This window comes from Silurus meridionalis, chromosome 5 (assembly GCF_014805685.1).
Source record: "Silurus meridionalis isolate SWU-2019-XX chromosome 5, ASM1480568v1, whole genome shotgun sequence".
NCBI lineage: Eukaryota > Metazoa > Chordata > Actinopteri > Siluriformes > Siluridae > Silurus > Silurus meridionalis.
In genome coordinates, this window is record NC_060888.1 from 2,890,965 (window position 1) to 2,906,821 (window position 15,857).

Genomic DNA, 15,857 nt, shown 5'->3' on the forward strand with positions numbered 1-15,857 from the left:
GATTCTGACAATAAATGAGGCACAAACAGAGAAGTAAGAAAAAATGTCTGCGTTCTGGAATTTTATTTTTATATTCAGCACCACGTGTGAGTAATGTGAGGAATCTTCAAGTTCTAAAACAAATGTGTAGATTAAATATAATTTTTAAGTATAATAACGATGTGTTCTTAATATATTTTTATTTATTTATTAAATATTTATTTATTTAGGAAAATCATTTGATGTATATATATTTGTTTTTTTCTAGATTCCATAAAACCTGGTGGACACTGGGTTTCTGCACAATCTCTCACAGAGCCACCAGTTTATCAGCCCGATAAAGAGCTCAGTGTGGATATCGGAGACTCGGCTACTCTGTGCTGCTGTGTTTCTAAAAAGCAATATGGGATGATGGCCTGGTTCAAGCAACCAACAAGAAAAAAGCCTCAAACTATTGTCACTTTCTATACAGCTGCTGGAAATAAATTTAATGAAGAATTAGAAATTTTTCATTTTCAACTAGAAAAATCTTCAAACTGCTTCAATCTGACCATTTTAAACATCACTCAGGCCGATAAGGCCGTGTACTACTGTGCACTGACGAGACCCAACATCGTGTTCGCAGAAGGAACTTATTTAAAAATTAAAGGTACTGTAACACTTGCAGTTAAAAATATACTTAAGCTACTGGTTTGTTTATTGCCATTATTATTTATAGGTGAAACTGTTACAATTTCATCCGAAACATCTAAACCAGCTCTGTTTGATAATTCAGCTGTGTGTGAACCAACACTACATAAAAACATTAACTCTCAAGAGAAAGCAGGTAAGATACTGCACAAATCACCAATAAAAAATATAATTGAAAAACAATAATAATAATAATAATAATAATAATAATAATAATAACAATAATAATAATAATTTGAGCTAGATTTGTATGTTGGACAGTGCTCATTTTGGGATTGACTTTGGGTTTGTGCGCACTTCTGATTTTCTGCCTCACTTATTTTCTACTGAGGAGAAGAAAATGTGATCAAAGTAAGTGCTTTTGTCATCTTATGTATGTATGTATGTATGTATGTGTGTGTGTGTGTGTGTGTGTGTGTGTGTGTGTGTGTGTGTGTGTGTATATATATATATATATATATATATATATATATATATATATATATATATATATATATATAAATGTATGTAATTATTTCTTTATTAATAGTGAAGCCGTCTTTCAAAAGTACCTCTGAAATGAGACAAAGACGAGTTCAGGAAAATATAGTATGTTCTTTATTTTATACTATTATTTATGAATTGTGTTCTGTTTTTTACTTTTTACTTCTTATGTTTATTCATAATATTTTACATTCATATACATCAAAATACAGTCTAATGTTCTTTTTATTTTATCTGATTTGATTTTAGATACAGGAATCTGACTCTGAAGCTCTGAATTATGCTGGTTTACAATTCCCCAAAAGGAAACCCAATGCTGAAAAAAGAAACCTGTATTTTCAGAGCACTGCATTTACACTGAAGTGAAATATAACTAATGATCACAGGTTTTATTTCTGTTCTCATGTTCAACCTATGACTTTAAACATGTTTCTTTAAATCAACAATGATGCTGATTGTAACGTGTGTGTGTGTGTGTGTGTGTGTGTGTGTGTGTGTGTGTGTGTGTGTGTGTGTGTGCTTGAGATTTAGAGTACCCAAGTGTATACAGAACCAGTTCTAATATCTTACTAATAGTCTTTTATAAATTAATAAATTAGTATTTTTTTTTTCAAGTGAAGAATATTTAATTTTAGTAGATTATTATACTGTAATGTGTCTAGTGACCTGTTTTGTTGTTGTTGTTGTTGTTTTATAGCAAAGAGGTTTGCAGTGTTTTACCTGTATTTTTATAAATTACAATTTTCCCACTAGCAGTAAATGAATAGAAGGAAAAAGCGTGTTGAAATTTTAAAATGTTTCTGTTTGTAGATTGTAATGAGATTATTTTATTACAAGTATTTGAACGTAATCAATTATGTTTTTACAGTGACTGTAAATTACAGTAAATGTAATTAATTTCTTGTTCTAGATGTTCATGTCTTGATTTTATTCAAGCTTGAAATTGTAAAGACTTCTTAAACTTCAGTGGATTTGAAAAGTATTTAGACCCCCTTCGCTTTTTTCAATGTTGCAGCCAGAAACTACAATCATTAAATTTCATATATTTTTCTCATTAATCTACACTCATTAATCTACACTTTGCAAGGACAAAGTGTAAAAAAATTAATAAATATATATATCACATGTCTATAACTATTCAAACACTTTATTCAATACTGAGCTGAAACCTTTGGCAGATATTACAGCCCTGAATCTTTTGGGAAATGACACAACAAGCTTTACTGTTATGGTCCCTTTTGAAGTCTAGGGTGGGGAAATAACATATAGGGTTTTTGTTTTGTTTTAAAAAAAGGACATAACTGAGACCCAGTTTTAGTTTTTCTTTCCCTTTACTTTTCAGTGTATGATACAAATCAATGTGTTAGAGACAGGACTATATACAAAAACAAAAAAGAATGAAACAAACAGCCAGGATCAATGAGCTTAAAATAGTGAATCTCTGAGGTGGACTCAGTGATGGTGCCAAAACAAAGAACAAAACAAAATAACTTCTCTACCTATGTATAGCCTAACCTGCCCAAAAAATACACTCGCCTCTAGCCCTAGTGTGCCTAAACATAAACTTCTACGTGGGGGTATGTAGATGTGCCCAAACTACATGTCCAAATGGCACGTTCGGGGTATGGGTTAGGGATTTTTGAGTAAGGGTTTTGGATTTTGGTTAATAGTTATGGTTTTGGGTTTAGATTTAGTGTTTAGGGTTTTAGGTTATGGTTAGGATATAGGGTTAGGTTTAGAATTAGCATTTGGGGTTAAGGTTTGAGATTTAGATTTAGGGTTAATAGTTTGGGGTTAGGGATTGGGATATGGATTTAGGATTCATAAATTGGGTTTAGGGTTTAGATTTAGGGTTTGTGTTTACGTTTAAGTTTTGGGTTGCAAGTTAATAGTTAGAGTATGAGTTTAGGGGTATAGTTTAGGATTTGGGTTTACGGTTTTTAGATTTGGTTTAGTAATTCCCTTCCAGGAATTTGAGCTGCATCAACGATGCTTTGGGAACATTGTTCACGCTCTGAATCACGTGTGTAATCAGTCCAGTGAAAAGCGCAGTGTCACTGGCTGGGTGACAACATGACCAGAAAGCTATAAAAGCACATGGAGTGAAGCCGATGCCAGCTTCTGTTTGTTCATGAAGTGCTCTATGTGTGTTTGTCTAAATGGTAAATGGTAAATGTCTTAAAAATAGAGGAAAGAAAAGAAAGCACATTGCACTTCAATGTCAAAGCAAACCTTTTTGCAACCTGCGTCACAACTTCCACTCCAGGGTCTGCCCTTTTTTCAAGAAGTTCCAGAGACAACGTTTTTTTGGAGGGGTATTTAACTCTGAACAATCAAGGTCACATGGCCATAGATGTGTGAAGATGGTTCCTGTTTTAGGGCCCTGTGCTGGGAGTTCCTTGTCATTGCATAATGATAAAGACGGTTGCGTCCCTCACGGGTTGGGGAGCGGTCACGAGTAGTCGCTCCGTCCAAGGTTTTTGGGGAGGGCCCCATCTGCTGTGGTACATCTATTGCCTAGAGATGCTGGCTGTGCTTATAGCTTCAAGGCACTTCCTTTTAGACCTTAGACAGAGGCCATCATGTGTTGGTCCGTTCAGACAACACTATGGTGGTTTCCTATATCAACCACTATGGGATCTGCTCTCATGCGTCCTGCCCAAGCTTGCATGTCAGATCCTTCTGTGAGCCTAAGAAAAACTGTTTGCTGTGAGCGTATATCCCGGCCATTTAAAATAGGAGCAGATGCCCTTTTAGGCAAGGGCTGAAATGGCAACTCCACCCCTACGTGGATCTGGGAAAATTTTACAGAACTTAGGTGGACCTGTTCGCAAGTCAAGAGACATCACACTGTCCTCTCTGGATCTCCCTTACACCCCCAGCCCTCTAGGGCTGGATGTCATGGCACAGGCTTGGCACACTGCTCCCGAGAGCTCTGGAGAGAGTTTGCCGGAAGAAGTCTGTCTTCTTCTTTGGCCCCATGGTGACTGGGTGGACCATGGTTCGTGGAACAAATAGTCCTTCTCAAACAACCTTTCCTGGGAGATTCCTTTCAGGAGGGATCTCTCTCTCAAACAGGGGGCACAATGCCCCCCATCTGTCCAAAGCTGTGGAGACTGTGGCTGTGGCCCCCTGAGGGGACTCGGATCTTAGCTTCCGGTCTCTTCACCGAGATGATAGAGACCATTCTCCAATCCAGAGCTTCCTCAATGAGGAAGTTATAGAAGGCTAGATGGCACCTGTTCATGGCATGGTGCTTTTGGCCTTTATAACCTAGAACAGGGGATGTTCCCAAGGCCCCTTGGTCATTCTACAGCCTGTCATGCTTCAGGCATTCTTTCCTCCTCCTTTTCATGCCCCAGACCAGGAAAAGCTAAACCGACTGTGTCCAGTGTAAGCACTGGACATATACATCCACAGAACGAGTCTGTGGAGAAAATTGGAGTAACTGTATTGTCCCCTAGCAGACAAACAGAAGCTTTCCCCGGCTTTACTCCATGTGCTTTTATAGCTTCCTGGTCGTGACATAACCCTACCTGTGATGCCACACTTACAATTGGACTGATTACATATTTGATTCAGAGCATGGACAACACAAAATGTTCTCAAAGCGTTGTTAACGTAACCTGGAGATGTTTTGGTTTAAGCTTTAGATTTTGTGTTTTGAGTTAGGGTATGAGGTGTGACTGCAGGTTTTTATTTGAAGTTAGCAGAACCTTCTCTTGATTTAGGAAAGGCTTTGTTTGATTAGATTGAAAACCTGCACACAAGCTGCATTGGATGGGAAACCCTGATATACAGTAGATGCTGAAGTCATCACCAAATCCAAGTAAACCATGAGATCATGAATGTAGATCAAATACATTTGGAGGATTATGACAAATAAATCTAGTAAAATCTTTTATTGAAAAGGGTTTAAACAGATATTAGGTTGACATTTCATCCCAAGAATACTCTGATCAAGAGGTCAGAGGAAGTGGAGTCCAAGCTCCTCAGACAAGTTCCTCCTCTGTAGAATGATGGAGCAAGTAAAAGGTATAAAGACTGTACGTATTATCATTAAGCACGATTCCACCATGTAGACCTTGTGATGGTGTCTGAAACTAAATAAAGATCTGAACTGGAACCTACTGATATGTTGTTGTTTCATGAAAGCATTAAAACATTATTATATTAAAACATACTATGTATGTGTCTACTAAAGTTCTGTAGCATATAATGAGTTAAGCAAACTGTTGTAAACATTTTGTATCAAGTAAAATTAAGAAAGCAATTAAATAAACAATATCTGTGTAGGTGCACGTGAGTGTAAACCACATTTTCCATTCAGTCAAAACATCTATGTTTAGTGCAAAAGCAAAACACTAATATGGAAACAAAATATGTGGTCTAGATCTAGACTGGTCAAAATACCACGTTATCTTTTTTTTTTTTTTTTTTTTTCAATGACAGGTCACATGTCATGTTCTGGGTGTGTTCAAATACGGACCGCCTTCAGTATAAATGTAAATTCAAACCATGTATCAAGTGCATTCAGATTCTGACAATAAATGAGGCACAAGCAGACAAAAACAAAGAAAAAACATGCCAGCTTTCTGGAATTTTATCTTGATCTTCAGCACCATGTGTAAGTAATGCGAGCAATTTTCATCAACTGTGCTTTTGATTGCTGTTTAATTAACAAAAAGTAAAAAAAAAATTGACCCTTGATTATGCTAAAGCACATTTGTGAGATGAATGTAGAAATATATATTTTTTTGATTAAGGTTACATCTAATAACCATGTGCTTCTTTATAGCTAACTCATTTTATTAACTAATTGATGTATTTCTTTTCTTTCTATATACAGTAGAATCTGGGGGACGCTGGGTTTCTGCAGAATCCCTCACAAAGTCACCAGTTTATCAGCCCGATAAAGAGCTCAGCGTGGATATCGGAGACTCGGCTACTCTGCGCTGTTGTATTTCTGAAAAGCAATATGGGATGGTGACCTGGTTTAAGCAACCAACAAGAAAAAAGCCTCAAACTATTGTCAGGTCATTTGTAACTGCTGGGGATACATTTAATGATGGATTTAATGAGTCTCATTTCCAAATAGAAAGATCTACAAACTGCATCAATCTGAGCATTTTAAACACCTTTCAGTCTGATGAAGCCACGTACTACTGTGCAGTTACGAGACCCAACATCGTGTTCGCAGAAGGAACCTATTTAAAAATTAATGGTAGGATTTCCACAAAATCTTTTTAAGCTACAGGTTTAATATTGTGATATTTTTATTAAATAACATTAAGAGTTAGAGACGCTTAGTGAATTTGTATAACTTTATAGGTAATAATGTTACCATTTCATCAGAAACATCTATTTCAGTGGTGTGTGAACCAACACTACATGAAAACATCAACTCACAGGAGAAAACAGGTAAGATGTTCAACAAGTCAATAATAATGATGATAATAATAATAATAATTACTATTATTATTATTAATTTGAACTAGATTTGTATGTTGGACAGTGCTCAGTTTGGGAATGGCTTTGGGTTTGTGCGCACTTTTGATTTCCTGCCTCATTTATTTTCTATTGAGGAGAAGAAAATGTGATCAAAGTAAGTGCTTCTGTCATCCAATAATAATTATTAAAAAAAAATACTGAAATGAAGATTTGTAAATATAAAATAATAAACAAAAAATTATGTGTGTGTGTGTGTGTGTGTGTGTGTGTGCAAATTTCTTTAATAGTGAAACCATCTATAGCAAGTTCATCTGCAATGAGGCAGAAACGGGTTCAAGAAAATATAGTATGTACTTAATTTTATGTTTTTATATACAGATTGTGTTGATAATTGTTATATTTTATATATTTTTATATATTTTTGTTGATTGCCAGTGTTCACTTTACTCAAGAGTCTCCCTAATGTTCACTTATTCACATCTTATGTATATTATTTATATCTTTCACACAGTCTGCACTGATTTGTACACATTTTAACTAAATACAATTTATCTAAATCTGATTTGATTTTAGATACAGGAATCTGACTCTGAAACACTGAATTATGCTGGTTTACAATTTCCCAAAAGAAAACCCAAAGCTGATAAATGGAAAACTGGATTTTCGGAGCACTGCATTTACACTGATGTGAAATATAACTAATGATCACAGGTTTTATTTCTGTATTCATGTTAAAGCTATGATTAATTGTTTTTTTTAATAAGTATTTTTTATTTTATTTTGATGTCTGTTTCTGTACACAGCATTGACATCTAACTGAAGAATATTTGACTATTGGATTATTATAATGTTGATGTTGTGATGTGTCCAGTGGACTGGTTTAAGCTTCGAAATGTTTGTAGACTGTTATGAGACTCTAAATCTGTGTCTTATTAAAAGTGAATGAATGTTTTTGATGTCTTTAATGTGTGACTGTAAATTACAGTAAAACTGAAAAAATAAACTTTTGCTTACATTTTTCTTCTTCTATATTTGTTTTACTCCTAATTCTAGCTGTTTGTTTCTTGAATATTTAAATAATCAAATTTTAAAGAACTCTAAATTACGTATGCTTGATGTGATTTACTGTTTGTTAGAGCAGTTTGCCACAAGTGCAAGAAATGAAACGCTTGTCTTTGCACATACTCCCCTCAGATACTTAATCAGTATCATCTACATTCACTAGTTATTCTATTGGACCAATCAAATGCACAGATCACTCAGTGGGTGTACAGTTACTGACATTTATACACAACTATCTGAAAATCTGAGAAAACTACAGAGGGCTTTATAACAATGTGCAAAATGTGATCAGTAATACCTCAGTGCTGTGTGAAAATATCTCAGTGCACACATACGGTTAACTTTACTACAAGTAGATGAATTGTGACATAAAATTTACCACACAGAAAGTTAACCACATAAATACCACGTTTGATATCTGATCAGAACTTCACACATTTAAACAGAATTATTACATGATTGCATTTCCTCACTTTTAATATTTTAATAATTTATATACTGCCAGCCGATCCAGGACATGAAAAAAATACATTTACTTCTAAAAATTAAACCATAAAGAAAAAACTTTATTCATAAGATAAACGTATTAAATGAGAAATATAATCTAGGTAACATATGACACTTTAGAATAAACACAATCTTCAGGGTTTTTTTTCTTTCTCGTCACTCTTTTATTGTTCTTCTTCTTATTGAAATGTACAGCAGCGTAATTCATCTCCACTCCATCGCCAACCTGTAGGAATCAACATACAAACTATCAGCCATCTGATTCATAAAATATAGGTATTAAAATTATAGTAAATGTATTAAATCATACGAGCATGTATGAACAGTTTGGGATGAGTTACCAGATTGGGTGGTTTCTCTACCACAGAATTGTGTTGATATTTGACTGTAGAGAAAGAAATGTATTATTAAAAACATTGTTGTTTTCAGCCTTGTATATGGACCAAAAGAGGGGCAGTTTAACAATACAGGACTTGAACCCTGACCTTCTAATTGGTAACCCAGAGTCTTAACCACTGAGCTACTAAGTCTTTCAGAAAAAAAGATAATATAAATTGATTCTCTGGTTCACAACTAATTATATATACACAAAACCATAAACAAAAAAACGACAAAAAAAAAAAAAAAAATCTATATATATTTTATTATTTCTTTATTTTTGTTTTTATTTTTATTTTTTTTATGGTTAACTTTTTCCTTAAAAACTATACTAACCTAAAGAAACAAGGGAAGAAAATTCTTCTTTCATTTTACTCAGTCATTGAGAAAGCCATTAGCAGCCAGGTGTTGCCAATCTAATCATGAATCTAGTTGTTTTAAAGCTGGACTTTAGCAGTGTGGTGTTCTGAAGTAATCTGGTTTGTAGCAAACAGAAAGAAACGTAGCCATGAAGTTAGAGATGCAGTTGCTGCTATTTCCCAAAGTTATTTCTAAATTATTTGAAATTCATTATTCTATAGTAAGAAGGATTTCTTAAAAATGGAAAGTCTTTCTGACAGAAGTCAGTCATTAAAGAATGTGCAGCCCAGAGTATATTAACAGTTATATTCATGAAGAAACAAAAGGAAACAGACTGAATACATTTTGGCTTTCATAGAAGGGTCTTTCAAAATAAAAATATCTTGCATAAATTATTTTATTCATTTCTTTGTTTTATATATTACCTAAACCAAGCACAAACATTCTAGTTGCTAACCAACAAAGAGATCTTTGGTCATCATGCATTGTGTCACATTTGGCAAAAAACAAACACTGCATCTCAACACACACACACACTTGATAACTACTGTGAAGTAAGACGTTTAGTGCTGGAGGGGTGATATAACCTGGTTTCAGATTTACAGGTCCTGGCAAACCTGCAGTCAATGATGAACTAATACTAAACTATTTTTAAAACAAATGTAAAGGCATTTGTACAGAAGTTTAAACTTAGCTGAAATACGGTTTTGCAACAATGTTGGTGAACAGACCTGTGAGTTGCTGAAGTCTAAAAACAACAGTCAAGGTGTTATAATGGCCAAGTCGAACTTTAGGCCTCAACCTGACTGAAATGCAGGATCTTAAAGCAGGCAAGCATACAGTAAATATGCCTTTAATAACAATATACTGAAACAATGTTAAAGAGAAATATGTGGGTCAGAAGCTGCATGAGAGACAAACAAACCTACAGTTTCTGTATAAAAAAGATTACTTTGAGTTATTGTTGTTAAAGGCGGTTCTACAGGTTTTTTAATTATCGAGTGAATTTTTATTTATAAGGAGAATGTCCATGTTGAAATCAAATTTTGTTATTTATGACATGATGAATTAAAATAACAGAATGAAAGGACGCTGTATTCAAATATTTGTTTTTTTTTTTTTATCTGAATTATTGGTTCAGAAATTAAATAATAAAAATCAATGCACATTTATGTAAATAAAACACTTAAAATGGTCTACAATTCACCTTGCTTTCTCCGGTAACGATCTACATGAAACCACGCTTTATTATACAATTTTGAATTATTAAAATATATACTAATACAGTGCTTTGCATAAACAGGTCCTCCCCACACAATTATTCCACATTACATTAAAACCGAATCTTAATGGGGACCATTAATCATTAATTTACACTTTTGAAATAAACACAAAAAAATCAATAAATATAAATATTATTTATAATTATATTTTATAGACTTACCTTGAGATTGGTCACAGTGCTTCATTTTATAGATAATAAATGCTTGGGCGAAGATCACAACCAGACACACGGCCACTATTGCCGTGGGATAGATCACTTCAGGACATAAAGGTCGTACTGCAGGACAATTAATATCATAATAATCAATATGTACAGTATAAAGGAGATAAAGACTATTGATGTAAAGCATGAAAAGTAACACTTGGCATTTAACAAATAAATAACAAAGAAAAATGCAAAAAAAAGGCAAATGATAATAAATATCAAAATATTCAACATTTTCACCGACCAAATTCTGAACTTTTCTTCTGTACTCGTGTTCCGTTCCCGAAAATGATCTTCCCACACAGGGCCACAGCGCAGTAGTAAGTTCCAGTATCATTGAGGCTGATGCTTTTGGTCAAGTTGTACACACAGGAGTGTGTAGAAGATTCGCTCTCACACTGAAGGCTGCTGTTGTGATGAGTGTAAATGATTTGAGGATGGGATTGTGATGGAGCAGCTCTGAACCAGAGCACTTGGAGTTCTGCTGCTCTGCTCTCAGAGAGAACCGAACACTGAAGAGTTACAGATGATCCTGCAGAGTCCGACATGCTGCTCTGCAACACTGAGACATTTACATCATCACCTGCTCAGGAGAATATAAGGGGTGTTAAGGGTGTTGGGTCTCTTTACAAATTCATTTTGAAATCATGTGAGCAAATATGTAAAAGCCTCATGATCTACATATGTGGATGAACATTTGTAGTGAAAATATGAGAAGTGAAAAGTTAAACCTCATGCCTCATCCTTGAATTGAACTGGAATAAAATGTGTATCTGAATGTAAGCTGAGGTTTTGGAACTTGTTATATAGATTTTGTAGCATGTGAAAAAAAAAGTATCAATTTTTTTATTTAAATAATGTATTCCTAAATAATAATCTCCAAAAATTCCATATAATATAATCTTTCTCTTTTTTAACAGTTTTGTTTTCAGGCCTCTTTGAACAACAATTTTCTCTAACCAACACTATATTGCTAATTTACATAAACAATTCCATGAATGTATACTTTTCTTCATTTATAAAGCGATGTCCATAATATCTAAAGGCATTCTGTTAAATATTGTATATGCGATTAAAATACAGAATATGTACCTGTTACATCCAAGAAAGTTCCATTTGATAATGTAAAATTCTCCCAGCTGAATCGTCCACAGTAGTAAAGTCCTCCATGATCTTTCTTTATATGTGGAATTTTCAGAGTAATGCCCTTAGCAGTCGACTCCATTGTAAATCCGAAATCCTTAAATGCTGGGGAAATTGTGCTGCTCTTAAATCCTGATCTTTCTCCCACTATTTGAGGCATTTCTCCAAATATTTGTTTGTACCAAACCAAACTTTCAGCTTTGGGAATGTTTCCATATGGGCAGGTCAAAGTAACACGTTCTCCAGACCTAACTGCGAGAACTGAAGTTCTGAAAAAATCCACAGATTGAACTGGAGCTAGAAAATTAATCAGATCTGATTATGATCAAATACGAGAAGTAAACAATGGATGAAATGAAAGATCTAGCAGGAATTTCACGTATATCTATACAGTAACTTACATATAGTGCTGAGAAATAAAATAATTGTTGAGATTGGAGTCATCCTCATGCTCTGGTTGAAATGATGCTCAGGTTGTGAAACAATATATCAAAAGGCGGAACCACAAAGTATTTTGTACTCTATACTATCATCTGATTGGCTGAATTACAGGTCGCAAGTCTTCAAATTTTCTTTCCATTGACATATTTATATTGTTGGAACACACTTTGACCACTAGAAGTGTGTGGTGAAAAAGGGTACACAAGAAAACAATTTTGGTAGATGTGTTACTTTATACATCACTATTGTCATTTCCACATCAATTTGTTACTTTTCGCTAATTAAATAAACATAGAGTAGAACTTTGCATTGAATTGTCATTTAATTAAATTATATGTTATAAAATATATATTTTGGATCTAAAAGAAAAACTATATGTTAAGAGATTTTCAAGGAAGTTTTCATGAACAATGATGAGTCTTATGTTCTTGGTTACCTGAAAAGCTGCATTTCCAACCTGCTTTTTATTGACAATAAAAAAATATGCAAAGACAGAAAGGCCTCCTTCTTGTGGTTTTCTTTTCTTTTCTGGTCTCCCAGAAGCTGAATGTAGGTTACTTAAGACTTCCTCTTTCTCACAAATAAACCACAGACTCCTTCCACATACAGGTACAAAGAACACGCCAGTGAATGCATTGATTTAATCTTTGTTTATTATTGAGAAACAAACAAATGTTGCTATGCTTTATAAAGGAAACAGTAACAGTATGAAGACGATGTCCAATGTTCTTTATAAAGCTGTGCTGAGATCCTCCTTGGCACCAGTTTGACTTTTCTTTATCTTGGACACAGTTTTAAGAGGAAATTGTTAGACTGTGAGATGATTCTTACAGAAATCTAATCTACTCAGTCAGATTCTACTCCAGGTAATTAAACCTGAAATAGTTGACAAATTGTGTAACTCTAAAATGTGTATATAGAATGTATTGGCAAACTGTTGAGCCATCACAAGACTGGAGCGATGAATACGGTTCTTTTAATACATTTTCACTCAGGTGGTGATCTTAATGGTGGTGGTGATGATGTCAGGTTGAGATGTGGTGAGTGTGAAAGCCATGACGTATTATTTATTGAAATTGAAACTACACTTGTAATTAGACATTAGAAGGTCATCACATTAGTAATTGGATCTCATCTAATGGATCATCTTCTGGCACCGAGGTGGTGGATTGAAATTTCTTAGAGATATCCAAACACTGGCTTCTTCAGGCAACTGGTGAAGAACTACCTCTTCATGAAACACTTAAAGTAGCACTTCTCCCGGTTTGATTTGTCTCTGTTTATATTTATATAAAATAAATTCCTTTTAACAAAGTAATTTGAAGTAAATTGTAGCCTGATGGAAGTTTGTAATCTAATGATCCAGTGTTTATTCATTAACAGAGACTCAAAGCAATTTTGTATGTCGCTCTGGATAAAAGCAAAAATAATAAGAGAGAGAAAAGAGGGGAAAAAGACCATGATGCTGGTGTTATGTCCTCAGAATTGAAAAGTTTAAGATGTTTGCAGTGCAAAACTGATTGAAAGGATAAAAATAAACCAATTAATATTTGTTATCAATTAATACTATTTTATATATGGATGCTTACATTTTCTTGTGGTCATTTATTTTAGAGGCAGGTTTCAGTCTGAATCCAAGCAGGTGTTTAAAAGAGCAGTTTAACATATAATAATACATTAAAATAAAAATATAAAAAAAATGGCCTGTGTACAGATAACAGTGAAGAACAAAAATCCTGACAGTGTTTCACAATAAATTACGATTAAATTAAGTAAAAAACGACGCATACACTGATGTGTAAACTGCGCTTATTTATATGTAGTGTTCATTTATAATACCACATCTTTAGATTTATATGAAATCTTGAACTTTTTCTCCAGCACAGCTTTTTCCACAAGCATTTTATCCTCATTTTCTAATAATTGAATTTGTCCTTTTCCGTCTAAAACATTAAAACATGTATCATAAAACAAATATAAAGACAGAATACAAAAAATAAAATAAAATTTAAAAACCATGTCCTCTAAGTAACTTTCTGAAATCTGACTTCAGAATAAACAGACTTTTGATGTATTTTTCTCTTTTCTCTCCTTGTTGTGGATTTTTTTTCATTTATATGTAAGGCAGCATAATTCAGCTCCACCGAGTCGCCATCCTGTGTGGAATAAATATGAAATATTAATAGAAATAAACTATGACAAAAACGTTAATAATTATGTCTGTAAACCGGAGTAATTTTCAGTACCTGATTGTGTGTTTGTTCAGGTCTTTGCACAGTGTTTTGTCTCTCTGTTGGAAAATAATGGACTTGATTTATATCACACTCTTCTATTAAAAGTCATTCACAGTGTGTGAAAAAGATCTGATCTCATATTGTAGTTCTACAAAACATAATTGAAAAGCATTTTGATATAACACTTACTTGTGTGTTGTTTTTTAGCGTTTATCCATTTACAGAATAAAAGAACTTGAACAGAGATCACAACCACACACACTCCCAAAGCTACAGTGAGGAAGATCACTACAGGATCCACTGATTCTACTGAAGCACAAACATAATATGATGAAGATAAATATTGATTATAGAAATATATTACAATCCAGATACTTGATGACAAATACATGTGTTTTTACCGAGCTGCAGTTGTGTCCCGTTCCCGAAAATGATCTTCCCACACAGGGCCACAGCGCAGTAGTAAGTACCAGTATCATTGAGGCTGAAGATGTTCTTGGACAAGTTGTACACACAGGTGTGTGTAGAAGATTCGCTCTCACACTGAAGGCTGCTGTTGTGATGAGTGTAAATGAGTTGAGGATGGGATTGTGATGGAGCAGCTCTGAACCAGAGCACTTGGAGTTCTGCTGCTCTGCTCTCAGAGAGAACCGAACACTGCAGAGTCACTGATGCTCCTGCAGGAACCGAGTCTGACACACTGCTCTGGAACACTGAGACTTTTACATCTTCATCACCTGCTCAGAGAAATATAGATGTTTAGTTTGGTCCTTTTCATATTTAGACCTGTATAACAATTAAAAGCCATAAAGCAGATGCAGACTTCGACTAGAAAAACAACTCTAACATGGCACGAGTTTCTCTCTAGTTAGTTAATGTCTTGCTGTATAGTGCAAACAACCTTTTAATTACATTGGAACCATTTAATTTAGAATCACAAAGGAAATTGAATCGCAAGATCAAATCCAGCATTAAAAAGTGAATTTGTTTGTCTGTGAAATGTTTGTTTATTGTAATTAAATTCTTTATGCTGGTTGGCAGAAACTATTTTAGCGTTTTGACTTTTACGTACTATTTATGGAAGTTTTGAACTAATGACATCATTGAAATTATAGATAATTACATTGCGAAATGATATGATGCGACCTGATCTTGAAATCCAGAGCTTCTATTAGTTAATCATATTAATTTAACGAATACAAAAATGAATAAATTCAACTGTATAACCATGATTTCTTACCTTTCACTGTTAAAAATGTTCCATTTCCAAACCTTGTTAAAAAGCTTCTCAGTGCACAGTAATACATGGCTTCATCTGACGGTTCCACGTGCGCAATTTTTAAATAGTAGCTTGTTTTTTCCTTCTCTGCGCTGAATCTTGATGACTTGAACTCCTCTTCATAAATGGGCTGGTGATGAACTGTGACTATTACATGAGGCTCATGTCCTGTTTTTTGTTTGTACCAAACAATGACTCCAGTCTTATCTCCTTGCAGTCTAAAGCATTGCAGGGTTACAGAATCCCCAACATTAGCGACAATCGCTGGGTTCGGCTGAGAGACAGAGATTATCTGTGCAGAATCTGCTGTTAGGAGAATAAAATTTATTCTACTTGTAATACACAATTATTGGAATTAGTG

General features: G+C 34.2%; 3 protein-coding genes and 1 gene segment (V, D, J or C); 2 read left to right on the top strand and 2 right to left on the bottom strand.

Annotated features, from left to right (window-relative positions):
- Positions 1–8: 8 nt before the first annotated feature.
- On the top strand, positions 9–1,231 carry LOC124386126. The segment is given in 5 exon segments: positions 9–86; positions 248–628; positions 698–805; positions 931–1,020; positions 1,218–1,231. Coding segments are annotated over 5 exon segments (636 nt in total).
- Positions 1,232–5,590: 4,359 nt separating this feature from the next.
- Positions 5,591–7,497, top strand: LOC124385745. Of its 6 annotated transcripts, none has more exons than XM_046849000.1 (6): positions 5,591–5,779; positions 6,002–6,376; positions 6,484–6,573; positions 6,668–6,757; positions 6,891–6,949; positions 7,177–7,497. In XM_046849000.1, exons 1-6 carry the CDS (start codon positions 5,737–5,739, stop codon positions 7,303–7,305), a joined length of 786 nt encoding a protein of 261 aa, XP_046704956.1. In that variant the 5' UTR covers positions 5,591–5,736; the 3' UTR covers positions 7,306–7,497. The 6 variants fall into 6 exon arrangements, with proteins under 6 accessions (XP_046704956.1, XP_046704957.1, XP_046704958.1 ...); XM_046849001.1 differs by having other exon boundaries at positions 6,508–6,573; XM_046849002.1 differs by having other exon boundaries at positions 6,523–6,573.
- Positions 7,498–10,635: 3,138 nt separating this feature from the next.
- On the bottom strand, positions 10,636–12,000 carry LOC124386127. Its single transcript, XM_046849778.1, has 3 exons — positions 11,944–12,000; positions 11,492–11,839; positions 10,636–10,982 (listed from the first exon to the last, which is right to left on the bottom strand). Exons 1-3 carry the CDS (start codon positions 11,990–11,992, stop codon positions 10,636–10,638), a joined length of 744 nt encoding a protein of 247 aa, XP_046705734.1. The 5' UTR covers positions 11,993–12,000.
- Positions 12,001–13,972: 1,972 nt separating this feature from the next.
- LOC124386128 overlaps positions 13,973–15,857 on the bottom strand; it is a 32,542-nt gene continuing 30,657 nt past the window's right edge. Inside the window, exons 3-6 of the mRNA XM_046849779.1 lie at positions 14,619–14,954; positions 14,407–14,526; positions 14,230–14,312; positions 13,973–14,139 (exon numbers count right to left, since the gene is read on the bottom strand). Of these exons, the coding sequence (XP_046705735.1) occupies positions 14,008–14,139; positions 14,230–14,312; positions 14,407–14,526; positions 14,619–14,954 (671 nt within the window). The 3' untranslated portion in view covers positions 13,973–14,007. The remainder of the gene's footprint in view (positions 14,140–14,229; positions 14,313–14,406; positions 14,527–14,618; positions 14,955–15,857) is intronic.

Excerpts from the sequence above, each read along its gene's own strand:
- LOC124385745 (XM_046849000.1), top strand. The coding sequence starts at position 5,737 with ATGCCAGCTTTCTGGAATTTTATCTTGATCTTCAGCACCATGT. Across the intron at positions 5,780-6,001 it reads CTTGATCTTCAGCACCATGT|TAGAATCTGGGGGACGCTGG; the intron begins GTAAGTAATGCG and ends TTCTATATACAG. Across the intron at positions 6,950-7,176 it reads AACGGGTTCAAGAAAATATA|ATACAGGAATCTGACTCTGA; the intron begins GTATGTACTTAA and ends ATTTGATTTTAG.
- LOC124386127 (XM_046849778.1), bottom strand. The coding sequence starts at position 11,992 with ATGAGGATGACTCCAATCTCAACAATTATTTTATTTCTCAGCACTATA. Across the intron at positions 11,840-11,943 it reads TTTATTTCTCAGCACTATAT|CTCCAGTTCAATCTGTGGAT; the intron begins GTAAGTTACTGT and ends TTAATTTTCTAG. Across the intron at positions 10,983-11,491 it reads AACTTTCTTGGATGTAACAG|GTGATGATGTAAATGTCTCA; the intron begins GTACATATTCTG and ends TCTCCTGAGCAG.